Below are 27,224 nucleotides of genomic sequence, written 5' to 3' on the forward strand. Positions count from 1 at the left end.
CGCACACACCCAAGCACGCAGACTACCCTGGTAAACACACGTGCAGAGGACGGATCATATGCACCCTTTGTTTCAACCTTATCAGACTTGCATGCGAGCCCTGACATAAACAGGCTTCTATGGAGCAGCCAGATTAGACAAATACACTCTCTGATTTGTCTGTACAGAGCAGAGGGCTCTCAAGAGGCTGTCAGCGAAAACATGCACTCAAGTGGCTCTGGCAAAAAGGAGAAAGATGGGAAGCACTGTGCTGTTGAAAATCTGTAGATGTGGAGCTTGGCAAACTCCAGGTTCCTGGCTTATTTATTTCCCCAGCACATTAATATGATTATTCTGCTGGCACATATTGTCCTGATGACATTATGAGGCTCTCTCTGATGTCTCACTCATTGTTAATCCCTCTGAGGATCAGCTAAATACCCCAGTCATAAATGTAAAATGCTTCGAGACACCACAAACCATCAACTCCGTTGCCTCTTAGTAGGTTGTAATTGTTATTGGCTGAATGGAAAAGTTGGAGGGGGGGGGCCATTTGGTGTTTTGATGATGCTTAGGAGAGAATGTTATTCGCTTTGAGATGTAGTTAGTGGCACGATCCTGAAAGACCATTTCGACATTCATCAAACCACTCGGGGGTGATTCACATTGGTGTTGTCTAGGAAAAGATTGCTCCCGCCAGGATAGAGTGGGTTTTTTTCTTCGAATGATGAAGGAGATAACATACCCTGTAGGGTTTTTACAGACACAGTTTCAATCTACATTGTCCCCCTCATGAACCGCAAAACACCAGCGTCCATTTTCCAAACTGTCTTTTACTTTGCCGCTACCATCCAAATGATCCTAATCTCTCTCAGTCATTTCTAAAACTCGGTTTTTATACATTATATAAACAATTATGCACAACTTCCTTTCACAATGCCATTGTGATTCTAGAGGAGGTTATTATTTCTTAGATAACAAGTATGTTTTCTTGCTCTCAGTAGGCTATGCGTTTTATATTTACATTTCCATTTTCATATTGACGAGCTATTGTTTACTCTGCTTTGTATTATGTTATTGTATCTTTCATTTGCATAACGACAAGTCCATCCATTTTTATGTTCTGTTTTTTCCTTTTCTTCTTCTCTTTTTTTTTTCTCTTGTTCAAACAGATAAAAAGATTTCTATTGAACATGCAAGCCATCGTAAGTTCACCTACCCATGACGTGTGTGTGTGTGTGTGTGTGTGTGTGTGTGTGTGTGTGTGTGTGTGTGTGTGTGTGTGTGTGTGTGTGTGTGTGTGTGTGTGTGTGTGTGTGTGTGTGTGTGTGTGTGTGTGTGTGTGTGTGTGTGTGTGTGTGTGTGTGTGTGTGTGTGTGTGTGTGTGTGTGTGTGTGTGTGTGTGTGTGTGTAGAGGAGAGGATTCGTAACATCTGTGTTAGCACGTGGCGCCTCATGCGTCCATCCACACTTTGTTGTCATGTCGGATGGAGCTCAGTGACAACACGCCTCACCTTCTTGTCTGGCCTGCTTATGAGTGTTTCTATCCAGTCTTGTCTTTTATGTTGACTAAGCGTAGCATCGTTTTCTGAGCTGGCTGTGCGTTAGCACATTGCATCGGTTACATAACAGCTTGCTGCAATTCAATTTAGAATCAAGATACAATTACAACAAAGAGATCAATAGATGTTGTTGCAAATGAACTAACTGTCTCCGCTCTGGCTCTAACCCAACATGTCAGGCGAAAAGGAAATCTCCGTTATGAAAGGAGCTAAAAATGACAGGCCTCTAAGCTGAGACTCTTTGATCTACAGGCTATGAGGTAGCACTTGCTGTAAAAAAAAAAAAAAAAAGCAGTCTGACTTTCAGTTAATCTGTGATATAGTTTACATTTGAAGTGATGCTAATTCCTGTAGCTCAATGTGACGTGGACTCAGGGGAGAGCAGCCGCGGTTCGCTATTGTTCCGTTTCTGGTAATAAGTGCGGATGGCTGTCTGATTCAGTTCCATCGAGCCACGTAAGCACGGGAGCTCTCCTCTCAGTCTGCCTCCGGCTTTCCTCTCCTCCACCCTTTCTTCTGCTCTCACTGCTGCTCTGTGGTGCCTGTGCTTTCCTCCAACTCCCCCCCACTCCACTCTCTCCTGCTCTTTTAATAAGGGCCTGTTCCTCAAGCGCCGCAATCCTTATCTGCTTCCTCCTCATCACCACACTTATAATCCGTCTGTCCTCTCGACAAATCAGAACCTTATCTAACTCCTTCCCATCCCTTTTGCCAAATTGCCTCTCATCTAACTCTCTCTGTTTGTCCAGCCCCCCTCTTCCTTTTTTTACTCCTCTTTGTCTCCCGCCAACCTCGCTCCATGTCTGCTCCTCCTTTCCGCTGTGGTGTGACTGGCTCACGTGTCAGGGTCCGGTATGGCAGTGTTAGTGTTAGGGAGTCAGGGCCAACCACTCAGCAGGAGAAAAGAGAGGGAGACCAAGCAGAGAGCAGGTGAAGTTAGTGTTTGGCCAACCAGCCCTCCCCCACCTGTTATACCCCCCCCTCTGAAGGATAGGGGGAGCTGTTAATTAATGTTGCTTCCCTGGATGATCTGTTTTAACCAAACAAAGCTGCAGCTTTAGTTAGAATGAAATTGAACAACGGGAACATACTAGCAGGCACACCGCCAGAGTGAATGAATAGTTTTGTTAGGTCTATTTTAAAGCAACACTCACATGCTCACAAGTGCATCATTCCTCCTCTCTGTACTGGCTGTGAAGTGATCCCCTCCCTAATGCGATTCCAAGGTAACAGATGGGGGACAAAATCATTAGCCCTGTGTCTCTGTGAAAATGTATCATTACATTTGGCTTAGGCTTAAAAGAGTGATCTGAGTTCATCACATAAGGTGAATACTTTTAGGGATGTACCAATCAAACTTTTTTTCTCTACTGATTCTCTCTAATGTTAACGACTCACTGTGACTGATTTGTTGTCACTCATAGCAGAAACAGTGAATTTAATAATGACATGACAAAGTAACTGTATTTTATGTAGAACGGTCATAACTGTCAGGATTCGGGAAAAGGTAGGACCCAAATGCAGTATTAAAAAGGATAAGCGAGTTTTAAGGGGTAACAAAAAGCGAGCTTTATTTACAAAAGCCGATGACAAAAGAAAACAAGAAACAAACTTAACATTACCAAATCAGGGGAGCATGAGTAACGAATCCAGGATCAAAAAACTTCAGGGACAAACATGGAGCGTGACGTGAAGGGAAAGACAAACAATGAACCGACCTGGAGCACAGGGGAAGACAAGACTAAATACAAATAAGGGTAATCACAGGACAAGACACAGCTTGGCAGGGGAGGCAGAAACACAAGGGCAACAGGTGAACACAACGAGGCACAATCAGACACAGGAGGGCAAACACAGAGACGGGAATCAACAGACAAGACAGGGGGTGAACACTTTTCAAAATAAAACAGGAAACCAGAGACAGACAAAACACAACACAGACAGACCGTGACAATAACTGATCGACCTAAATCGTTTTCCTATTATTGTCTGATTTTAGAGCTTAATTGCATTTAATTATTATTATTACTATGCACCAAAAATACTCAAATGTAAGATAAAGTTCTTGATATGACTTTCGAATTGTCTTAGTAGCTTCACCTAAATTAAGGGATGCATTTCTACGGAGTGTGGATTCCATCATTTACATTGGAATCATGCTAAGCCAATACCTGATTGAATATATGGGCAGGTCAGAGTGTTTAATTTATTGATTACATTTGAATTAATCAGGTATTTTAATATATTGTTACAAGTGACTCAAATAGCTTGTTGTGTCCGATCTGAAATCCAAAGATTGAAATAGAACATTTTTAATTTTTTAAACCGTAAATCTTGACATCGAAAAGCAGGAGCCAGCACATGTTTGGAATTGTATCTTGATACATTTCTTAAAGATTAATCCAATTCCCAATTTGTTTTTCTATTCTGTTGACTGACTAACTGCTTCAGCCCTAACTTGGCTCCAATAACTCATTTATACTACTTTCTGCTTCGACGGGTTGTAAATCAGATTATATCTCTTAAATGGTGTTTTCTTCCCTCTTGTGCTTCCCTGTCATTTGTTCCTGTGTGTTTCCACATGTATCTCTGTATGGCGGTCTCACCCCCTGCTTCCTCTCTCCCCCCCCAGCTCTGGCCCCAGGTATGGGTGTCACCGTGTACGCTGGCCTGGCCGGGGCCCTGCTGCTGTGTGTGATCCTGGTGTTGTGCGTGGGAGTGCTTGCATATCGCCGCAGATGCCGAAATCTCCATGGAGACATCACTGACTCTTCATCCGCTCTCACTGCCGCCTTCCACCCTGGCAATTACAAGCCTCCCAGACAAGGTAGTTTCACACACTGACTCACACGTAGGCCATTCAACACAAAATGTCGCTTTTTGTCGTTGGCATGTTTTCACTTATCTTCTCTTTCACAATCCATTTCATTATCACACTGCTATTTATACCGTCGCTTGAATTTATTCTCTTTATACCATTTATCTACTCTCGCCTCAATTCTCCATTCGTTGCTGCATTTCATTTTTTACATTTGCAGCATTTGTCACGGTATCCCTTCTCTTGTTCTCGACATCAAATATTAATTAGCGACATTAATCCATTTCACTCGCGTCACTTTTAGCAGTCAGAGCCCTGCCTGTGTAATTTCTGGTGATAAGAGAACAGCTCCTCTCTTCTCCACAGATAACCCTCACACTCTGCATCCCTCAGCTCCTCCAGATCTGACAGCCACAGCGGGGACTTTCCGAGGGCCGCTCTTCTCCCTGCAGCAAGGGGTCAACGACAGCCCACACAAAATCCCCATGACCAATTCTCCCCTGCTGGACCAATTGCCAAGCCTCAAAATCAAGGTGTACAACGCCTCCACTCTGTCCTCTCTGGAGCTCCCCGCTAACATGTGTTTAGGCGATGGGGAGATCCTAAGCCTGAAGTCGGTGGGAACTATGGGTAGAGAGCGGGATTACCACAGCCACACCATGTCCAGAGAGCCTGGGCTGAGCACCAGTGCCACCTTGGGTAATCTGGGAGGACGTCTTACCATCCCCAACACAGGTAATAAATATCACATGTAGCAGAAACCAGTATTCATACACACATGACATGTTCAGTTCATCACCCGTAACACAACTTTAATCATGACGCCTTCTCCCTTAGGTGTCAGCCTTTTGATCCCCCCAGGGACCATCCCCCAGGGGAAGTTCTACGAGATGTACCTCATCATCAACAAGTGGGACAAAACGACGTGAGTGCTCTTCATCTTTACTCTTCTATTTCACTCATCTCCTCTGCAAACATGAGGCTGAACCGACCTCAATTCTCACCTCAATCAGAAATGTTCCCAAGCACGTCTGGCCTGCTGCAAACCACTTGAAGTTTGTTTGAAAGTTCTATCGCTTTAGTTAAAAAACGGACTTGTCGTAACTTCTTCTACACTGAATTATTTTTTTTGTGGATTCATTTCTTGCCAATTTTCTGGATGTTTGATATTGAGTTGGCCTCAATGCATCAATACCAGAAGACCAGAAATTCGAAAACCATGCCGTGGCCATGATGTTATTTTCCTGAATGAACTCACCTGGTGTTCTCGTCTGTGTGTGTGTGACATTTGCAGGTTACCCTCTGAGGGCAGTCAGACTGTACTAACTCCGGTGGTCAGCTGCGGTCCATCCGGCATGCTGCTGAATCGTCCTGTGGTTCTTACTTTGCCACACTGTGCTCAGCTAGACACTCCTACTCCTGACTGGACCCTCACTCTGAAGACACAGACGCACCAGGGGGCCTGGGAGGTGAGGCAGCCTCTGACTGGTACTATATAATTAATATCTCTCTGGACAGCATCATTGAACACCACTTCAATCTGTTCCTAGGAGGTGCTGACAGTAGGAGAGGAGACTTTGTCGTCTCCGTGCTACCTGCAGCTGGAGGAGGAGTGTTGCCATATCCTCATGGAGCAGCTGGGAACGTACGGCCTGGTGGGCCAGTCCTGCCCCCCCCAGCCTGCCTGCAAACGCCTGCAGTTAGCACTGTTCGCCCCTCGAGCGCCATGCCTCTCCCTGGACTACAGCCTTCGTATCTACTGCATCCACGATACTCCCCATGCTCTCAAGGTAATGCTTGTGTGTTTTTATTTGTGCAAAAATGTCTACATATGTCTTTTGAACTCTCTTCTTTCTTCTTCTTGCCTTTGTGTACTATTGCTTTTCTGTTTCATAATTTCTATCAATGTTAATGTTTGTCAATCTAGTGAATGACTGTTTATATACCTAAAACGACATACAGTATCCCCTTAAAGCTGCTAGGGACAATATTTAAAATATAAATACATTGATTATATCAGCTTTAGTTCTAAAGTACATGTAAAATAGAGCTTGGTTTGATCATAAATAACAAATACCGCACACTAAACAAAAATCAAAACAAAACATCCCCCCTACCTGCCCATATCACATTCTGGTTTTAAATGTAATCTCCCTGACGCAGAGGCAACTACTCAAAATAGTACGGCACAAAACAAAACCCTAGAAAAGAATATCAAGTTTGACTCGCTGAGTTTTTTTATTTCCATCTTTTGTATCAAAGTGTTCACAGACCAGCCTGGGTAGTAAACATGAGCATCCTGTGTGCAGTTTGCTGGCAACACATGACATGATTTCTGGCTGCTAAAGTTCAAACAGCTTTCCAACTGTTAGCTCTCACACATTTCCATTTTGGAGACCAACTTAGAGAATGTGCGCCGCATTTTAATTAAGCTTTGCAGAAAACATGTTTTGAAAATTGTTTTAGTATGTTAAACCCATAATTGTTTGTATTTTCTAAGCCCGTCTTCTCTCTCTGTCTGTGCAGGAGGTGCTGGATTTGGAGAGGAGTCTGGGCGGAGTTTTGCTGGAGGATCCCAAGCCTCTTCTTTTTAAAGACAGCTACCACAACCTGCGCCTGTCCATCCACGACATTCCTCACACTCACTGGAGAAGCAAACTACTGGCAAAGTATCAGGTACTTACAATGCAGCAGATAATGGCCTGTGGATGTGAAGTGCCTATAAATGAGAACGTGTGTCTATTTACAGAGCACAAATCAGCAGCAGCTTGAATGACGTCGTAGATTGAAAAAGCTATTGCTTAAGTGTCAGTGTTACCTCAAGCCTAATAGACAAACACTCCTAAAACAGAACTATGGTCGGACGAACGCTTTATTTAACTTCAGCAGAATTGCTATTTCACAGACAATACAGCTATTCACTTCCAGTCCAACCCCTCTGCTGCATTCTCTCGAGATTGCAGTCTGAACCCTCTCTGAATGAATCTGATAGTGGGCCTCATTTATGGACAGTGTGCTTAGGAAATAAATTGTCCTCTGACACACGGGACCTAGTTGGTGGAAACACCCAATATATATTTTAAAAAGCATATTGCACTCTGCTGGAATGGAAACTGTGTTCTAGATCCTTCCTAATTGTGCTGCACAGGATAAAGCGACTTTAATCACAGTCTAGAGACCGTGTTTTTCTCAGCTTTCCAAAAGTAACATTTCGTCTTTGTTCACAGGAGATTCCTTTCTATCACATCTGGAGCGGCAGTCAGAGACCCCTGCACTGCACGTTCAGCCTGGAGAGGGGCAGCCTGGCCGTGTCGCAGCTCGCCTGTAAGATCTGCGTCCGACAGGTGGAGGGGGAGGGACAGATATTCCAGCTGCACACGGATATTCAGGAGGTAAAAGTGAAATGAAGTTGCATGAAAGCCACATAGCAATGCCCCAAAAAAGGTTGGTTTTAATGCTCCACCCTTTTCCTGTCAATCCAGACTCTCCCCCCACACTCACCCCTCCCCTCCGGAGGCACCTGCCTGCCATCCTCTCAGGTGGGACCTTATGCCTTTCGCTTGCCTGACTCCATCCGCCAGAAGATCTGTGCCAGTCTGGATGTCCCCAGTGCCCGGGGGTGTGACTGGAGACTGCTGGCTCGCAGTCTGGGCTTTGACAGGTCAGATCTGCTCTACATGTTTGTGTTTGAATGGCAGCTTGCTCAAGCAGTGAGGATACTCAGGTTCCTAGTTCCTGCTGTCATGTGATGACTCAGGAGTGTGTATGAGCTGGCATGAACATATTCACTGGCTCAGGTTAGGTGTAGGGGGTTATGATTTTTTTTTTTTTTTTACATATAAAAACTGAAAACTCTGAAAAAGACTGTGTCATGGGGTCTAAGGATGTGGCCAGTCTATTGATTTTTTTAATTGAATGTTGTTATTATGTTTAAATACAAATAGGATATTTCACACAACGCTTCTTAAATCTTTTTTTTTTAAGTTCATGCATTGTCACCCAGCTCTAACTGCCACTAAAATACATGTATTTAATTTGCAGGAAAACAGACCAAACGCACAATAGGCATAATTAATGATGAACTTATAATATATGACTAATAGTAGTTTTATTAAAAAAAAATATATTATTTATAAAGAAATCAACATGATATCGTTATTGTGAATTTTTTAGATCTGGAAAAACCTGTAGTGAAAATCTGATCTTCTGACAGCACTAGCCATATCCTTGTTTTGACTCGGGATATGATTTAGCTAGACATGTTATACATTGCTTCATTAAAAAGATTCGGAAGATATTTCATCTTGCTAGCTAGCTAATCCTGCTTTGTTAAAAATATTGGACAGTCAGAATATAAAGTGGTTCCTGCAGCAACAAATAGAATCAATGACTGATGGAGAGCTTCCTTTACTCTTCTCAAAACTTGCCTCTTCTTTCTTCCCTGCAGGTACTTGAACTACTTTGCAACAAAGCCCAGCCCCACAGGTGTTCTCCTGGACTTATGGGAAGCCTGTCACCAAGCCGACGCAGACCTGGTTTCTCTGGCGACCGCGCTGGAAGAAATGGGCAAAAGTGAGGTGCTTGTCGTCATGACAACAGATGGGGATTGTTGATTGGTCAAGGAACGAGAGAGCAAGCCAGACATTTTCTTTTTCTTTTTTCACCACCGTGATGAAAATAAGAATACCTGCCTATGAGTATGCACACATCATAAGCCCACAGAGCGTTTTGGTTCTCTCACATGCTCTGTTTTGCCTCTGCCTCATTCCTTCTCACTGACCCCTGATCAGCCACTGTAGCTACAAACCCACCGTAACCCATTCCCATGATAACTGATCTGATTCAGCTTCAATCCTTCAAAGCTATGGTGCATCTGCAGAACCAATTCGAGGGGTATGAATCATAAAATGGACGTAAAGTCATCTTTCATACGTGGTGCTTCTAAGATACAGAATTACACTTTTATTTTATATAAATAATACAAATCTATGGGACAAACAAACTCATGTATTCAACACACGGAAGCACGCACAATAAAACAAACAGACAAATGCTAACAGGGGATTACCCATGTTTCAGTAGCAGCATGAAAGTGCATGATTTAGCACCAACAAACCTCATGGTGGGGGCTTTTTTTTTCTCCATTGTCATTCTGTGTGTGCAGCGGAAGACGGGCAGCACCGACAAACAGTCTGAAACCTCCTCGGGCTACAGACACAGGCGCGGACAAACTGTTCTTTAACTGGCTCTGAATCAGATGGGCCAAGTTTTCTTCTCTAGCTGCTTGGCGAGAAAGTCAATTGAGGTCCCAAAAAACCTCAAGGTATGAGAGCTCAAGCATGTTGCTTTGGGCTTGGAAATAAAAATCTGCCTCATCTTTTTGGAGAGAGGGTGAATTTTGAAGTTCATTTAACAAGGAATTGGCAGATAACTAGACCGACTGACTCTTTATATTGTACCAACAAATGCCTCAAAGCCTTGGCATATCGTTCCCACTCACAGGGGTGTTTTTCTTTCATCTCTCCTCGCATTCCTTTATCGCTCTGCCACACTCCTCGGATCTGTTGAGACAAATCTGCAGGAGAGCCTTTCTGGTCGTCCCTTAAAAGTTTCCTGTGGGGAACGCTGTTTAAGTTATTATCCATATTTGTGGATTTTTTTTTTTCCTTTTCTTTTTGTCATTGCTGTTACGATCATGTAGAACATCTTAATTCTAGTAGAGCAGGCCAAATGGGAGTGTTAGATGCACAGTGGATGTCTCAGTTGTGAATAACAGAAACATGTTTATTTGGGTTTTTTTATGCGGTGCAACTATTCAAAGTGTAAAAGACGATTAGAGGTGATGAAATGTCCAGGTGAATATACTGTATATTTGCTTCGCTGTAACTGAGGGCAGTTTGAATTGTTCAGATATGAATATGACAGAGTAGATTAGCTATGCCTTTAATCAACTAGGCTGCAAGGGACCATAAAAGTTACCTCAACACAAATTGCATTAATCTATTCTCTGTCCACCACTTATCTATCGGTTTATTAAACCCCCCCAGTAACTCATGTCACCATTCTTGATTTGATAACGTTGTCAACCTTTTTACTAAGCCGCCTGCTTTGTGGTCAGGGTCCTCAAGCTTTTTGCATTATCAAGATTGTTCTGTCAGTTAATGTTAGACAGGAATTGAAATGCTTTCATCTGTGACTTTTTCATGACTTAAGTTCTGTCTTATTTGTTTTTTTTTTCCCCTCCATGCAAAAGTATTCATATCGAAATCACAAAAACCAAAACACAGGCAGTATCCCTCCTATTCGGCAGTGAGTCACGTCACTGTTTTGTGTGAATGAACTGAAATATCAAATGTGTGTGAGTGTGTGTTGAGTGAGTGGTAATGTGTGGGCAGGCGGGTGCGCACTAACAGTACTGTATGTGCGCACGCTTCAGATCTGTCATTTCTCTTTGTAAGTGCTATGCAAGTACAAAAGAAAAGAAAAGCGTTTTGACTTCTTTTGTTTCCTGGAAGAGACTTTCTATTTTTTCAGATCAGGGCATTGACAGGGTTTTGTTTTTGTATCCTAAACTGATTTTAGAGTGGGATAACATTTTGGTTATGATGGTATATGTGTGAATTCTTCATCTGGATCGGGAAGGATTGAATCACGGACCAATGAAGCTGCTGTTGGAAAAGCCCACGTTGGAGATCTAAACAAATGATGTGGCGATGGCTGCAAAACTATTTGTGGCGAAAACCATGAACTCGTGCCCTGCAGGTCTTTGGGAGGACATATCTGAACACCACCAGTTCAGAATGTTGGATCCCTGAACACTGCAGGACTATTTTCCTTCCTCAGAGACTGGCTAGGTGTAGACTACAGTGTTTATTCGTCCAGATTTCTTAAGTATTTGTTGGATCTTTGGCCATAGATCTGGATCATTCATGTTGGAGCTGGACTGGATTCCTACCCGCTCCCTTCAAGGAGAACATTTAGCCTTTGTTCGAGAAGTCAGACATTTTTACGAAAATAACTAAATGGATTCAGTGACATTATTTTATCTCTGTAAAGTAACAATTGTAAATAAACGTCTAGCCTTCTTACCTGTAACTAAATATAATTTTTATGCAATAAATTATATTTCTTAGTTTAACAACAGCGTGTCTTTATTTGTTATTGGAATACAAATGTGATATTGAAAAACCAAACATTAAAGTGGCTTTCATAAAAATCCATAGAGCAAATTGCAGGCCTCTCCAGAGCTCCTTAGCACCACAAAATGACTTTTAAATGGCACCTGTGTTTTTTTCAATTACACCCCATTTTCACAGAAAATACAGAGCTACTTAACCTGTCCCTGTTTCCCTCACACCTCATTGGAAAATTCCCTTTAGGTCCATTTAGCTTTAAAAGCTTTTAACTGGCAGGCTGTCTAGCCTTCAAATGAACAAATAGCGTCCTTAAAGGATTGACTCTACGCGCTCAAGCATTCTAGCCTCAATTTGTGTTTTGTTTTAGGAGGGCAGGAAGTGGGGGGATTTGTCAGATTAGACTCTTAAAATAGAAAAAAACAAATATCCCAGTGAGTCATCTTTGGTGAGAGTGCACTGCAGTATGGTCTTAATGGCAGGCAACTTATTTGCACCTGTTTTATTAGATGCAGTGTTAATTGAGGACTAATATGCCACCCTTCACTGCATGACTTAATTGAACCTTTTGTAATGCATAGAGTGGTGGCACAGTATGAAAGCTGAATGCAGCATCAACCTATAACCGACGGTTTTGTAACGTATTAGGGTACAAAACAGCCGTACAAATATTATTCTGAAGGTGTGTAAACCCTATCTTGAGAACATGCTACATGTGAATTGCATTTATAGCACACATTTATTTCCTGCAATATGACATACCTGAATTGTTCAGTCACCTAAACATACATTCAAATAGATATGTTACCATATGCATTGACACAGTATATTACAATGCTATGGAAGCCTTTGAGTAAAACATACATAATCAATGCTAAGTATTATAGCCTGAAATATGTAGGATGGAGGATGTATTTTAATCTAGGCTCATGATGGTACGAAAAACAAAAGATACATAATGGAGTTTATTATTTGTGCCGACTGTTTCTGCACAATTAGACCTGTTGTTGCCAGGGAACACAACAGATCAGCAGCTCTTAATTTGATAACATGCATATAGACAGTGATTCCATTGATAATTTGGGAGATGTCCAATCCTGTGACACAGAGTGCCATGAGTGCAAGCTTTCCCTCCAGACATAATACAGAAAACCCCTCTGCGTCATGTTTGAGTATAGGGGACTTTTAGTCTTGACTATTTCTTATAGGTAATGTAATTGTTTTTCACTTTCTAGAGGCCAATAACACACTAGATGGGTGGATATGCTGTGTTATAGTGCCCTCTCCTGGTAAACCCCACTCCTCAACAAAAGCTATCTACACAATGCTACACTATAATCAAAACAAATGTATAGATAAACAGGAAATATATATAATTTAAGGGAAGTTAAATGCGTATTAGTTAATACAAACCATAAATGAATCAAACATGTTATATTTCAGCATGCTTTTAAGTAGATTAATACATTGGATGTTTGACAGGCACATTATGCAACAATATTGTTAGCGCCACAAAGAAAACAACCAACACAATTGCATTGCATACAATCAATACTTGTTATGTAATAATGTGTCCACAGCACAATATGTTATTGACACTACTATGTAGTTCACTAGTATTCTGTTGGTAGAGTAATGCTTTAGTTTGGATATAAGGTAAGGTTTATTTTAAAAGTACCACTTCAAACTGTATGATAGTATTGTGTTTGTAAGCTTGGAAAAGCAAAAGATAATAACACAACAACACAATATTCTACATTTTATTTATAACTAAACTAGTACTTGTCGCTTTAACTGTTTGTAAACAAGTCTGTAGGCCAGCACATCTCACAAATCAAACTTTAGAATTTATTTAAATGTCAGTACAGAAGAAGCTAAAGAAATGCTGCATGATAAAATGATTATCTTAAAAAGTCAATTATATTACGTTTCTCAAAATCACACAAGACTAAAAGCAGAACGTCTAGTTAGTATGTCTTAATTGTTAAGCAGATTTCTCCTTGCAACAATGTGCGGTTATCGTACGACGCTGAAGTTGGCTTCCGATTCAGAGCATCCGGTTCACCAGATAAGGGGAAAGTTAAGGGACATTTAATTTACAGCGCTGAGCGAACAATCCTCCGTGTTTGAACCTCTTAAATCGCTCCATAGCCGATTTATTTGGACTGGATTATCCCAGAGAGTCTAAAGATTATTTATAAACCAGTTTGAGATTAGTGAAACCTTTATTCTATTTGTGAAAATACAAAAAAGGGAGATTTCAGTGCTTTTTTCACATGTAGACCACATTAGACCAGGTCCTGATCTAAAACAACTAAACATAGACTCATCAAATCTGGACTGGATTATCCCACAGAGGCTAAAGATTCTTTATAACACAGTTTCAGATTTGTGAAACCTTTATTCTATTTGTGAAAATACAAACAAGGGAGATTTTGCTGCTTTTTTAAAATCTAGACCACATTAGACCAGGTCCTGATCTAAGACCACTAGACTCAGACTCATCAAATCTGGACTGGATTATCCCACAGAAACTAAAGATTATTTATAACACAGTTTCAGATTTGTGAAACCTTAATTCTATTTGTGAAAATACAAACAAGGGAGATTTCAATGCTTCTTTTGCATCCTGAGCACATTAGACCAGGTCCTGGCGACGACACTCCCAGTACCTGCCAGAGGACAGCAAGGCAGGGAGCACAGACAGGCAGAAGGGGGGAGGGGTCGTCACAACATGTTCTTTTGTTTTGTTTTATTGTTCTGTTCTGGCTAACTCTGAAAATAGTGAAATACTTACATTATATCAACTGAGTTGCATGTCCTTTTGGCGACAGGGCAAGCCACATTCTGGAATGTTTGGGTTATTTCTGTCTTTTGCAAGTAGTCCAGTTGAGAAACCACCATGTCCTCCTCAGTCCCAAATGCATCCCATGATTGTCCTTTGAATCTGGATATTGTGTTCAGCCACAGCAGCTTTCCCTATGACCAATCCCTTTGATCAAAAAGCCTATGAACTTGCAGCAGGGTAGACATCCATGAGTCAAGATTTGCATTTTTTGACAAATCATTTTGAATGCCTGTGCATCTAGACTGGGTGAGGACACTACCTATTGACTCAGCAATCACTGTAAGTTATATTCTTGTTTAAATAAACTTCTCTGTTTCATTTATTCTACTCTGTATAATTGTTCTGTAGTTATTGTAGCTAAAACTGCGCTTTTGAGAGATTTTAAATCTCAGATCTGCTCAACTGAACCTGTTACACAGGTCTCAGTGGGTCACGCGCCTCAATCCTGCATTACAATAGGCAGGAACACTCTGCTGTCGCCCATCAGCTGAAAATAGTTACGCCCCACAGCTGTGAGAACTCAGCAATCAGGTGTCCATCTTAGGTAGCTCGTTCCTGGAGCTTCAGCGTCAGACAGACGAAGACTGACAAAGACATTGGAGTCCTGCGGGAGTAAGACTGACAAAGACATTGGAGTCCTGCGGGAGTCACGAGGGAGGCAAAGAGGAGGCAAATCCTACTTTGATTGAGCTAAGTATCACTGGTGTTTTATTTCATTTGGTTTTCTAGCCCCTCATGCTATAATCATGTGTATTTTCTCCATTCCTGTTCATGTGTCTTCTCGCAATTATCACTGGCCCCGTGTATCTCCTAATCGATATAACCGGCCTGCTCTCGTCTATCCCACATGCTCCACTGAGATCCAACATCTAGTTTCAGGGGGCCTGTGGAACTGCCAGTCAGCTGTTCCTAAGGCTGACTTCATCTCTGGCTATGCTTCCCTGCAGTCTCTGGATTTCCTTGCTCTCACTGAGACCTGGATTACTCCTTCCAACACATCCACCCCAGCAGCTCTCTCCACAGCATATTACTTCTCCCATACACCCAGACCCTCTGGCAGAGGAGGTGGCACTGGTCTCCTGCTCTCTCCCAACTGGAGCTTTTCCCTCTTCAAGCTACCTAACTTCACTCCTTCCACCTTTGAATTCCATGCCGTCACAGTAACCCATCCTATACAATTAACCATTGTTGTTCTCTACCGTCCACCAGGCGCCTTGGGGGACTTCTTGGAGGAATTACATAATCTCCTCTCACACATCCCTGAAACTGGCCCTCCCGCTGTACTTCTCGGAGACTTCAACCTCCAGACAGAGAAGATATCTGAACTAACATCTCTGTTAACCACCTTTGCTTTCTCACTGTCTCCATCCCCACCAACTCATAATGCTGGCAATGTCCTTGATCTCATATTCTCAAGGAACTGCACTACTTCTAACCTCTCTGTAAACCCGCTTCACACATCCGATCACTTCTTCATTTCATTCTCTCTACCCCTTTCCAAACATAACAAACTAATCTCTTCTAATTCTGCACCTGTCCGCCGTAACCTTCGTTCCCTCTCCCCTTCTACCTTTGCCTCATCGGTGCTCTCAGCCCTCCCTTCCTCTGACTCGTTCCAACTCCTGCCTCCAAACTCTGCTGCAGAAATTCTCCTCTCTACTCTCTCATCCTCTCTGGACTCTCTCTGTCCTCTCACATCTCGGCAGGCTTGTAAGTCCCCTCCTGCTCCCTGGCTAAATGATGCACTGTGTGCTAATAGAACCATCCTTCGGGCAGCAGAGCGGAAACGGTGGAAATCCAAACACCATGACGACCTCCTAACCTATCAGGCTCTCCTCTCCTCTTTCTCCGCTTCGATCTCTCAGGCAAAAAGCACTTTATTTCAAGATAAGATCCAATCTTCTTATTCCAATCCCCAAAAACTATTTTCTATCTTCTCCACCCTCTTGGACCCCCAAAAAGCCCCTTCCCCCTCCTCCCTTCTGTCAAGCGACTTTGTTAACTACTTTGAAAAAAAGGTTGATGATATTCGATCTTCTTTTTCTGACTCACCTTTCCTCATCGCTGGGTCACCAGACCCTCCCTTCACCCACACACTGACCTCCTTCTCCCCTCTCTCTCCAAGTGAGGTTCTTACCCTCATTACCTCTGCCCGTCCTAGCACCTGTCCTCTGGACCCTATCCCCTCAAACCTCCTTCAGAGTATCGCTCCTGATATTCTACCGTTTCTCACCCATTTCATCAACACTTCTCTAACTTCTGGTCACTTTCCAAACAGTCTCAAGGAGGCAAGAGTAAACCCTCTCCTAAAGAAACCCACTCTCAACCCGTCTGATGTTATAAACTACAGGCTGTCTCTCTCCTCCCGTTCCTGTCTAAAACACTTGAACAAGCTGTCTTTAAACAACTCTCCTGTTATCTCCATCAGAACAACCTGCTGGATCCGCACCACACTCTGGTTTCAAGGCAGGTCACTCAACAGAAACTGCTCTCCTTGCTGTCACTGAGGAACAGCACACGGCTAAAGCAGCCTCCCTCTCCTCTGTCATCATCCTTTTGAACCTGTCTGCTGCATTCGACACAGTGAACCATCAGATCCTCCTTCGCACTCTCCAAGGACTTGGAGTTTCAGGCTCTGCACTTTCCCTCCTCACCTCATACCTCAAAGACCGCACCTACAGGGTTACTTGGAGAGGGTCCGAGTCCGACCCTTGTCAATTAACTACAGGGGTCCCTCAGGGCTCTGTTCTTGGTCCCCTCCTCTTCTCCTTGTACACAAACTCGCTCGGATCTGTCATTAGCCCGCATGGTTTTTCATACCACTGCTACGCTGACGACACCCAACTAATTCTGTCCTTTCCCCACTCAGAGACCCAAGTCGTCGCACGCATCTCTGCTTGTCTAGCTGACATCTCTCGGTGGATGTCTGCTCAACACCTCAAGCTCAATCTTGACAAGACCTAACTGTTTTTCCTTCCGGGAAAAGATTGTCCCACTCTTGACCTAACAATCAACATTGGCACCTCTGTTGTTTCCCCGACTCAGACTGCAAGGAATCTGGGTGTGACCCTAGATAATAAACTGTCCTTCACTGCAAACATCGCTGCTACAACCCGCTGCTGCAGATACACGCTTTACAACATCAGGAGGATACGTCCCCAGCTGACCCAGAAAACAGCGCAGGTTCTGGCCCAGGCTCTCGTCAAATCACGCCTAGACTACTGCAACTCCCTCCTGGCTGGTCTACCTGCATGTGCCATCCGACCTCTGCAGCTCATCCAGAATGCAGCTGCTCGTCTGGTCTTCAACCTTCCAAAGTTTTCCCACACCACGCTGCTCCTCCGCTCCCTTCACTGGCTTCCAGTAACTGCTAGAATCCACTTCAAGACAATGGTACTTGCGTACCATGCTGTGAATAGATCTGGCCCTTCCTACATCCAGGACATGGTTAAACCGTACACCCCAGCACTTGCACTCCGCTCTGCATCAGCCAAACGGCTCGCTGCACTCTCACTGCGAGGGGGACCCAAGTTCCCATCAGCAAAAACATGTGGGTTTGCTATCCTGGCTCCAAAATGGTGGAATGAGCTCCCCATTGAAATCAGGACAGCAGATAGCTTACACATCTTCCGGCGACGACTGAAAACTCATCTCTTTCGACTCCACTTCGAGCGATAGAATTACTAACAAAGCACTTATATACTAATAAAGGACTGGCCTAACCAAAACCAGTTGAGTAGCACTTGAAATGTTTGGCTCTATGAAACCTGATGTACTTATATGATTCTGTTTTCTTCAAGGTTGTATCTTCCTGGTCGAATGTACTTATTGTAAGTCGCTTTGGATAAAAGTGTCAGCTAAATGTAATGTAGTGTTTGTCTCCTTTTTATTGCGAGATGCAGGGTGTACAGGAGGTTGTCCACTGTGCAAGTGTTTGTCATTGACACAGTTTGCTGTCCAATTGTTCCCTCTCCTCCCCAATGTGGACAGCATCCCTTTTGCTTTTCCCTTGCATCTGTTTCAGACAGTTGCAAGAGCAGAGCAGTTGGAGTAGGGGGGCTGAAGTACTTCGACTTTATTTTCTGCGTTTTACTTCGCTTCCTCCATGTCTCCTCTTGTGACAGAGGAAGTGTCTCTGGTCCCTCAGATTGTCTTTTGTCTTCAGCGTATGTTTTTGAAGGATGCACCTGTTTTGTCATTATTGCAACGACCTTGAGTCTTCCAACCACAAACTCTTGCTGTAGCTGGAGAAAGTCTCCTGCTCTTCTGTGCAATTTTGATGAAAGGATCACTTTTTGTTGTTGTGCAGAACCAGTTCTCTACAACAGCATTACTGTCACAGGTTTTGCCAAGATGTTTAAGCATCAGACCTTTCCAAAGAGGCACAGTACCAGCGTAATGGAGAATTATTTCCACAAGAGTCACAATAATGAGGATTTGGCTGGCATGCTCCGTTTGCGTCATCCTCCTTCCCTGCTTCCTCCTGTGCTTGTGTGACCACCTCTTTGATAGGAGCAAAGAAAGGGGGTGATTTTGTGAGAGATCTGTGCATGTCCTCAAAATCAGCAGGTGTGTGGTCTTCATCTTCATTTTTGAAATTTATATTTTCTGACTTCTGTGTCCGTATGGCCTCCTGCAGTGCTGAGAGATGTTTCTTGCACCCATTAGTTTCAGTCTTTGATGAAAAAACATGTACCATACACCTTGAAATTGACAATACCTGGCCAAATACAGTAGCATTTTGAAGGAGGGCAAAACAGTACAAAAGTTTTTGTTTTGTCTCCTTTCTGCACTGAACCTTGGACAACTTCATACTGATCAACTTCAGCATGTGAGCAGCACAGAGCTATATTACTGTCAGCTGCACTGACCGCTGCCCTTGGAATTAAGATAAGGTTTTAAGGTATAAGATATAAGGTTTTATAGAATAAAGCTTTCACAAATCTGAAACTGTGTTATAAAGAATCTTTAGCCTCTGTGGGATAATCCAGTCCAGATTTGATGAGTCTGAGTCTAGTGGTCTTAGATCAGGACCTGGTCTAATGTGGTCTAGATAAAAAAAAGCAGCAAAATCTCCCTTGTTTGTATTTTCACAAATAGAATAAAGGTTTCACAAATCTGAAACTGTGCTATAAAGAATCTTTAGCCTCTCTGGGATAATCCAGTCCAGATTTGATGAGTCTAGGTATAGTGGTTTTAGATCAGGACCTGGTCTAATGTGGCCTAGATTTTAAAAAAAGCATCAAAATCTCCCTTGTTTGTATTTTCACAAATAGAATAAAGGTTTCACAAATCTGAAACTGTGTTATAAAGAATCTTTAGACTCTCTGGGATAATCCATTCCAGATTTGATGAGTGTAGGTCTAGTGGTTTCAGATCAGGACCTGGTCTAATGTGGTCTATATGTGAAAAAAGCACTGAAATCTCCCTTTTTTGTATTTTCACAAATAGAATAAAGGTTTCACAAATCTCAAACTGGGTTATAAATAATCTTTAGACTCTCTGGGATAATCCAGTCCAAATAAATCGGCTATGCAGCGATTTAAGAGGTTCAAACACGGAGGATTGTTCGCTCAGCGCTGTAAATTAAATGTCCCTTAACTTTCCCCTTAACTGGCGAATCGGATGCTCTGAATCGGAAGCCAACTTCAGCGTCGTGGTTATCGTTGTGTATTTCCAAACATTGTAAGTTAGCAGCAAATGTTTTTTTAAATCCTGTATACATCCTGTATACAAATGTGGTATTAATAAGCAAATAATATCTATAATAATATGTTTTGATAAAGCACATGTATTTCATTTGTAAATAAGTGCTTTTATTTTTAGAACCGGAAATGTAGTAAGCTACAAATTCAACAGTAACAACACAACTTCCGGTAAGTGGTCCTACTTTCAGATTAATAGCGTGAGATACTTTTTACTTTTAAATGTTTTGTTGATTTCAAAAATACCTTTATAATAAACCTCGGGATGAGGTGAAGTCAAAAGTTTGAAAGTTAAAATAAGTATTATGGTACTAAAATGTACTAAGTAATTGAGTAATATAGCAATTTGTTTCTGATTTGTTTAAATAATATTCTTATTTTGAAGGCTTCGTGTCGGAAGTCTTATTGTTGTTTACGCTGTCTGCTGCTCAGAGGCAAAAAAGTATGTCAGTCAGCTGACCAGAAATGAAGTTGCTGTTAAATTTAATTTTTTTTCCACCTATCACTTGTTGTAAAGACAGAAGCAACATAAGGGAGTCTCCAACAATGAGGTAGGTTTATATTTCATTTAAAGAGCCCTACATTAAACCACCAATCGAGAAGGTTAGCTACAAACTTAGCTAACCTCTTATGTAAGTTGGAATGTTAACAGCGGTGTCGACAATAAACAATAACACTTTAGATACGTCTATTTGCTTGAAGATATTAACAACAAAGACTTTCGTAGAATGAGCAGAATATATTTGCTATAGACAATCATAAAACTGTCTGAAACCAGCTGCAGTGACACATACTTTGATTTCCACGACCAAGTCCGTGTAATAGCTTTTTCTTGGGTAAGCATCATGTGAATGTGAATTGGTTCCTCATTAGAAGTGCTTAAGGATGCAAGGTCAGCGTTGTCCTGTCATGTCAGCCTTTTTTAACCTCCTTAAATAGTTAAAGTAATAACCTCATATTGCGCAAGCAGGTGGTGCTGCTGAAGCCCCTTTTCTATATTTGTGTGTTTTGCCCAGACGATTCTCTGATTCCACCTCGTGACTGTTCCTGCATGCATGTTGTTGGCAATGTGAGGTTGTACTGTGCAGAAAATGTGTGAAATTAAACTGGTCATAGCTAAGAGCAGAGGTGGGAAGTAACTAAGTACATTTACACAACTACTGTACTTTTGAGGTACTTTTACTTGAGTATTCTCATTTTATGATACATTATACTTCTACTCTACTACATTCAAAAAGAAAATAATGTACTTTTATTCCACTGCATTTATATAATAGCTTTACAACATACTCATTAAGTCACTAGAGAGTCAAATCATGTAATCATTTGACAAAAAGTCAATCAGAACTTTGTACATTATGAACAGTATGATGCTACTTGATGCAAAAATATGATCTAGAAATGTCCCATAAATAAATATAATTATATACACACATAAAGGCAATTTTTCTTACTTTTTACATTTTGTATTTCTTTTTCCTGCAGGACTTCAGTATTAAAACATCTTAATACTTCTTCCACCATCTTTACTATAAGTGCTAAATGCTGGATTACTTAATGTGAGATAGTATTTCACTTGGGACTGATTCTTGCTGTTGAAGAGCAGTGGGTTCACTTCCGCACACTGCTGCCAAATAGTTATGATTCCAGCGCCCCTCATTCAAATCGTTGATACAGTGGCACAGTAAGACTAGGACAAAGTGTTTATGTCACATACCACATCTTCTGAATCGTGATGAGTCATTTTTAAAATTGTTAACCTTTGATGTACTGTGTGTCCTGCTCAGTGTGTGCTGAACATGTTAAACAGCTTCTTTCTTGTGTGTCTTACATGCAAAGGGATAACACCTATAAGCCCAGGATTTCATGTTATTTGTCACGGTTTATAAGTGACTCCTTGTCCTGCAGCATCACATGATCGGGACAATCGGACTGATCTCAACCAGCAACAGAAGACTATGGCCTCACAACGGACAGCCTGCCTTTTCCCTTCTGGACTACAAGTGAATGTAAGTAAAGCTCCAACTCTTATACCCCTTGTCAATAGAGTTGATTAGTCTTTCAAATGTCAGAAAAAGTCATTTTGCTCAGTGTTTCCAAAAGCCCAAATAATGTCCTGACATGTCTTGATGTGTCCACTGCTCAAAGATATACAGTTTAAAGTCGTAGTCACATTGAGCTGGAATCAGAGATCTGTTTTCCTTAAAAAAACAATTACACCTTAAACTTATCAATCATATGTGAAAATAGTGGGTGATTCATTTATTAATTAAAAACTAATAAGCTAATCGCCAAAGGTCTTAATGAACCCCATAGCCAAACCCCACTTATTTCAATATTGTTATCATTTCGCTGTGATTTTTTTTAAACTTGTTTTTTTTCTTCTTCTCATTCACAGCTCTCTGTTTGACACTTCCTTTATTTGGTCTACTTTTACTGCCTTCACTTTTCTCGCTTGCCTTTATTCTGTGAGCGTCCTGTAGTCTGCGTGTGATGGAGGACTCGGAGCCTGTGCAGCCCAGCCTCAACTCCTCCTACATCCCGGCTGCTCTGGGCCACCAGCAGTTATCTGAGGATGAGGAGAGCGAGGAGCAGAACCCCTCAGCCTCCCTGCTGCCCAAACAATCCTCAGTGCCTCTGGCCGTGCGCTACAGTCCAGAGGACTCTTACTTTCTGGTTTACATCATCTTCTTTCTGATGGGCATCGGCTCCCTGCTGCCCTGGAACTTCTTCATAACAGCAAAACACTACTGGCTCTACAAACTGAGCAACGACACACATCACAGCGGCAGTGAGGAACAACGCTCAGACCTCAGCGTGAGATTCTAAATACAGCTCATGTTCACCATGCATGTGTTTACACAGGAAGATGCACATTTGTGGCATTCTACATGCTTTTCACATCCGTCATAGTAATGTGATTCCTCATATCTGTCATAGTACTGTGACAGATGTGAGGAATGTCTTTTCATATCTGACAGAAATCCATTGAGACACAATCATACAATTAGACAAGGTTAGTTAAGGTCAACTAAGATTAACGTATAGTCAGGTTGGCCAGGAAGATATGCTTCCAATTTATTTATTTATTTCTAAACTGAATGAATGTATCAGTTTCTGCTATTCTGAGATCAATTCTTGATTAGATTTGACTTAGAGATCTGAAAAAAATATAAGAAAGGAAGGAGGAACATGTTTCATTTTATATTTGTCCTCCCTGCTTTCACTTCTCTCTTATATTATGTGTATACTTTTTGAGTGTTTTTTTTCATCTTATGTTCAAGGTTATTTAAGTGTTTGACTTCTTCTGTAACTATCTATCCACAGGACTACTTTGAAAGTTATCTGGCCATTGCCTCCACGGTGCCCTCTGTGCTCAGTCTGATACTCAACTATGTCCTGGTTAACAAGTCAGTCACACGCGCACACACACACACACACACACACACACACACACACACACACACACACACACACACACACACACACACACACACACACACACACACACACACACACACACACACACACACACACACACACACACACACACACACACACACACACACACACACACACACACACACACACACACACACACACACACACACACACACACTTTGAAAAGCATCTGCAGCCGATAACATATTGTATAATAAGTATTATAATTATTACATGTGCACAAATCTCACATATGTCCTTCAGCACAGTTTGTTAAATGTGCATATGTAGTTTTGTTTACTGATCTCTTGAAAAACTCCTAGCACTTGTCTCTCTGTGTGTGTTGTGGGTAGGGTGTCCTCAAACGTGCGGATCCTGTCCTCCCTTTTTGTGATCCTGCTGGTGTTTGTGTTCACCACGGTGATGGTGAAGGTGGACGTGTCTGACTGCAGGACGGAGTTCTTCATCGGCACGCTGGTCAGTGTGGCTGTGGTCAGCGCAGCCTCCAACGTCTTCTCTGGCAGCATGTTCGGCATCAGTGGGCACTTCCCCATGAGGATCTCTCAGGCTCTCATATCAGGTACAGTCATAGTCTTTATGGCATTTAGACAGTATCATCATACAATATATGTTTTCTCAGAAGAAAAACATGTGTCATTTGTACTCAAGGCAAATCTGATATGTTTAGGGGGGTTGATGTGTTGTTGGGAAATACCAATTATGTGCAATATGTGTGATATATATATATATATATGCGCCATTAATAACGGTGCAATATATACCTGGCTGCTATATCTCAGAACTGTTACAGGATGTGTATTTTGTATCTTCAATATTTATTAATGCATGCTTCTTGGGTAATATTTAGCTGTCCATGGCTTTTTTCTTGCTGTAACAAATGCAAATTTCCCCTTGAATAAAGGGATTCTGATTCTGAATTGTTTTGCAAGCCCGTGTGTATAATGCAAGATTAGTACATATGCCTGTTTGCACGTACAGAACAGGTAAAAGCAAAGATAGAAAAAATATGAAAAGAAAAGTCAAATTCCTGGTTAATTCTTTAATGTTGGCCCTCTGTCTCCATCAGCTCTCTTCTGTACTTTCTAATAAGACCAAGAAAGATGAATTTATAGTAACATAGGATATGTGAAGGTAATTGTACCTCTTGTTAACGGACTGCACAATACTGTCCATAACCTGAGGTCCTTGTTGTCTCAGGCCAGGCCATGGGCGGCACTCTGAGTGCTCTAGCATCAATAGTGGACCTGTCCGTGGCGAAGGATGTGACGGACAGCGCCCTCGCTTACTTCCTCACAGCCGACGTCTTCATCCTGCTCTGCATCATCACATATCTGCTGCTGCCCAAGTTTGCATACACTAGGTCAGTACCAGGCAACCATTGAGTATGTTCCTCGCATTACACGTGTAAATGGTAACACCTTCCCTTGTCCTGTAACATTTACTTGAATCTGAATACTAAAGATTTACCATACAGGGTGCATTATCTGGCACTGTCATTCCTCATACCACCACCAGAGGGTGCCAAAGATACACGTTACCTTCTTACTGATTACAGACACTTTGTTTTTGCGTTTTAAGTGTCATAGCTATTGTTTTATTATGTTCACATCACCCAAATAATTATTTATGTCTTTATTTGATACTGAATTTGACACAGTTATGCTTTTTAAAATAATAAGAAAATATTAACTAGTCACCAAGAGAGCATTATGATAAAACAACGTCCATCCATCCATCCTCCTCCGACCCTACCCCACTTGCCGTTGCCACAAATATTATGGATATTGTGCGTTGCAGATAAACCAGCAAAGAGCCCCAATTTTCTAATCTGCATATCATTCTGTCAAAGGGCCAATATGTCCAAGTCATTTCTGTATTTATAGTATCAACAAAACATGTTTTAAATGTACTAGTGACATGTATGCTTCTCTTCTCTCCAGACACTACATGATGGCAGCGACGCACCTTGGTTCAGGGGGGACGAGCGAGGGGGCCGTCTCCGTCCCACCGCTGCGGCCGATCCTCAGGAAGACATGGGTGCTGGGCCTGAGCGTCTTCTACGTCTTCTGTATCTCCATCATGGTGTTCCCTGCAGTCTCCTCAGGGATCCAGTCTGCCAATAAAGACAGTGGCAGCCCCTGGACCACCACTTACTTTGTGCCCATCACCAGCTTCCTCCTGTACAACATATCGGACTTCTGTGGCCGGCAGTGCACGGCCTGGCTGCAGGTCCCCGGGCCGACCAGCAGGGTGCTGCCTGCCCTGGTGCTGTGCCGCTCCGTCATGGTGCCCCTCCTCATGTTCTGTAACTACCAGCCCAGGGACCACCTCAACACTGTGCTTTTCGGCCACGACGTGTTCCCTGTGGTCTTTAACTGCCTGCTAGGCCTCACTAATGGCTACTTAGGCACTCTGCCAATGATTTACGGCCCTAAGGTGGTCCCTCGAGAGCTGGCCGAGGCCACAGGAGTCGTCATGTCCTTCTTCCTCACTCTGGGTCTGGCCGTAGGATCTGCTTTCTCTGTACTGATTGTGCACTGCATCTGACCAGGCTGTTGTCATCTACAGGTGTGTAGTTGAACTATACAGCAGACAGTGGCTGGACAGCAGAGACTGATGAAGACCAGTGTTCTGACCTCAGGGGGAAAAAACGATAATCATTTCAACGCTAACTAAAAAGCATTTTTGCCTCCAACTCTACTGTATTGTTTACTCTAATGTGGCTCATGATGTTAGCCTTACTGTATCTGCAACATTAGCAATGTGTGCAGTTCATTAGTCATCACATCTATTTGGTACAAGGGGTGAACATTTGTGGTACATATAAAATTGTGCTGCCATGGTTGTTATGTTATTAATTCTCACTGGAACAAAATGTGGATAGAAAAGATCAGGGTTCTTACACTTTCTGCCACATTTTTTAAATCCATATTTTGAGTGTCTTATCTTATATCAGTGGGGCCATTTTCTTACTTGTAAACTTATCTGAACTGCGATGGCATTCCTAAGAAGTCAATCAGGGATCTAGCATCTTTTCAAGATATATTAAGTTTATGTTCAGTAGCTTACACTTGTACACAAAAGCCATAACATGTTATACTGCACTGGGCAAGTAGTACACCTTTTTATTAGGGATTCTAACAAGTCTATTTTTTTTTTTCAATAGCTTCCGTTATGTGACCCAATCAATTCAGTATTGTATAATGACACCTCAATTCGAAAGTGTGGTAGAAATAATTGTAATTTCTACCCAATCACTTACACTTTCATGACTGACTCCCAAACCATAAAAATAAAAATAACCTGGATTTAATTGCTTTTATTTTCAAATAATGTTAAAATTCTGCAATATGTGTGTAGATGTCCTCAGGGCTGGAATGTTGTAATCCATAAGAAATTTGGAGCATATTGAAGAATGTTTGAGTTCCAACAACTAAAGATGCTGACTCCTTGTGCGGTTTACAGTAAAACCGCAAGACTATTTTTGTCTCCACTCCTCGTTATGTAGACCTGTCAAACATAATACATGTGGGACAGAAACAGCAGGGACTGCATTCTACGTGGCAGTTTTGTCACAGTTTAACAGTTAGCCTTTTTACATATCACAAATCTGCATTGTACTGAAGAGGGAGTTCTTTAAATGACAAAGAGGTGAGTGGGTGTTGAGGTAGCACAACATGTTGTCTGGCAAAACCAGTAGCAGTTAGGTTAAGTTTG

General features: G+C 42.1%; 2 protein-coding genes and 1 long non-coding RNA gene across 5 annotated transcripts in view; 2 read left to right on the forward strand and 1 right to left on the reverse strand.

Annotated features, from left to right (window-relative positions):
• Positions 1-11,500, forward strand: part of unc5b (unc-5 netrin receptor B) — a 42,844-nt gene extending 31,344 nt beyond the window's left edge. The window contains exons 8-17 of one of the 3 annotated variants that reach the window (XM_079686329.1): positions 1,152-1,184; positions 4,174-4,368; positions 4,708-5,094; positions 5,197-5,284; positions 5,654-5,828; positions 5,910-6,149; positions 6,886-7,035; positions 7,587-7,751; positions 7,842-8,020; positions 8,807-11,500. In XM_079686329.1, the coding sequence (XP_079542455.1) occupies positions 1,152-1,184; positions 4,174-4,368; positions 4,708-5,094; positions 5,197-5,284; positions 5,654-5,828; positions 5,910-6,149; positions 6,886-7,035; positions 7,587-7,751; positions 7,842-8,020; positions 8,807-8,972 (1,778 nt within the window). In that variant the 3' untranslated portion in view covers positions 8,973-11,500. The remainder of the gene's footprint in view (positions 1-1,151; positions 1,185-4,173; positions 4,369-4,707; positions 5,095-5,196; positions 5,285-5,653; positions 5,829-5,909; positions 6,150-6,885; positions 7,036-7,586; positions 7,752-7,841; positions 8,021-8,806) is intronic. The other 2 variants (XM_079686330.1, XM_079686331.1) reach the window with 2 other exon arrangements.
• Positions 1-27,224, reverse strand: part of LOC307043661 — a 401,538-nt gene that overhangs the window by 238,562 nt on the left and 135,752 nt on the right. The window lies entirely within an intron of this gene.
• On the forward strand, positions 20,462-26,820 carry slc29a3 (solute carrier family 29 member 3). The gene is made up of 7 exons (XM_079687476.1): positions 20,462-20,596; positions 21,954-22,054; positions 22,444-22,862; positions 23,373-23,455; positions 23,840-24,066; positions 24,705-24,867; positions 25,448-26,820. Exons 3-7 carry the CDS (start codon positions 22,539-22,541, stop codon positions 26,052-26,054), a joined length of 1,404 nt encoding a protein of 467 aa, XP_079543602.1. The 5' UTR covers positions 20,462-20,596; positions 21,954-22,054; positions 22,444-22,538; the 3' UTR covers positions 26,055-26,820.

This window comes from Notothenia rossii (genome assembly GCF_949606895.1).
Source record: "Notothenia rossii genome assembly, chromosome: 6".
In the NCBI taxonomy this organism is placed as follows: domain Eukaryota; kingdom Metazoa; phylum Chordata; class Actinopteri; order Perciformes; family Nototheniidae; genus Notothenia; species Notothenia rossii.

Excerpts from the sequence above, each read along its gene's own strand:
- slc29a3 (XM_079687476.1), top strand. The coding sequence starts at position 22,539 with ATGGAGGACTCGGAGCCTGTGCAGCCCAGCCTCAACTCCTCCTACATC. Across the intron at positions 22,863-23,372 it reads AACAACGCTCAGACCTCAGC|GACTACTTTGAAAGTTATCT; the intron begins GTGAGATTCTAA and ends ATCTATCCACAG. Across the intron at positions 23,456-23,839 it reads AACTATGTCCTGGTTAACAA|GGTGTCCTCAAACGTGCGGA; the intron begins GTCAGTCACACG and ends TGTTGTGGGTAG.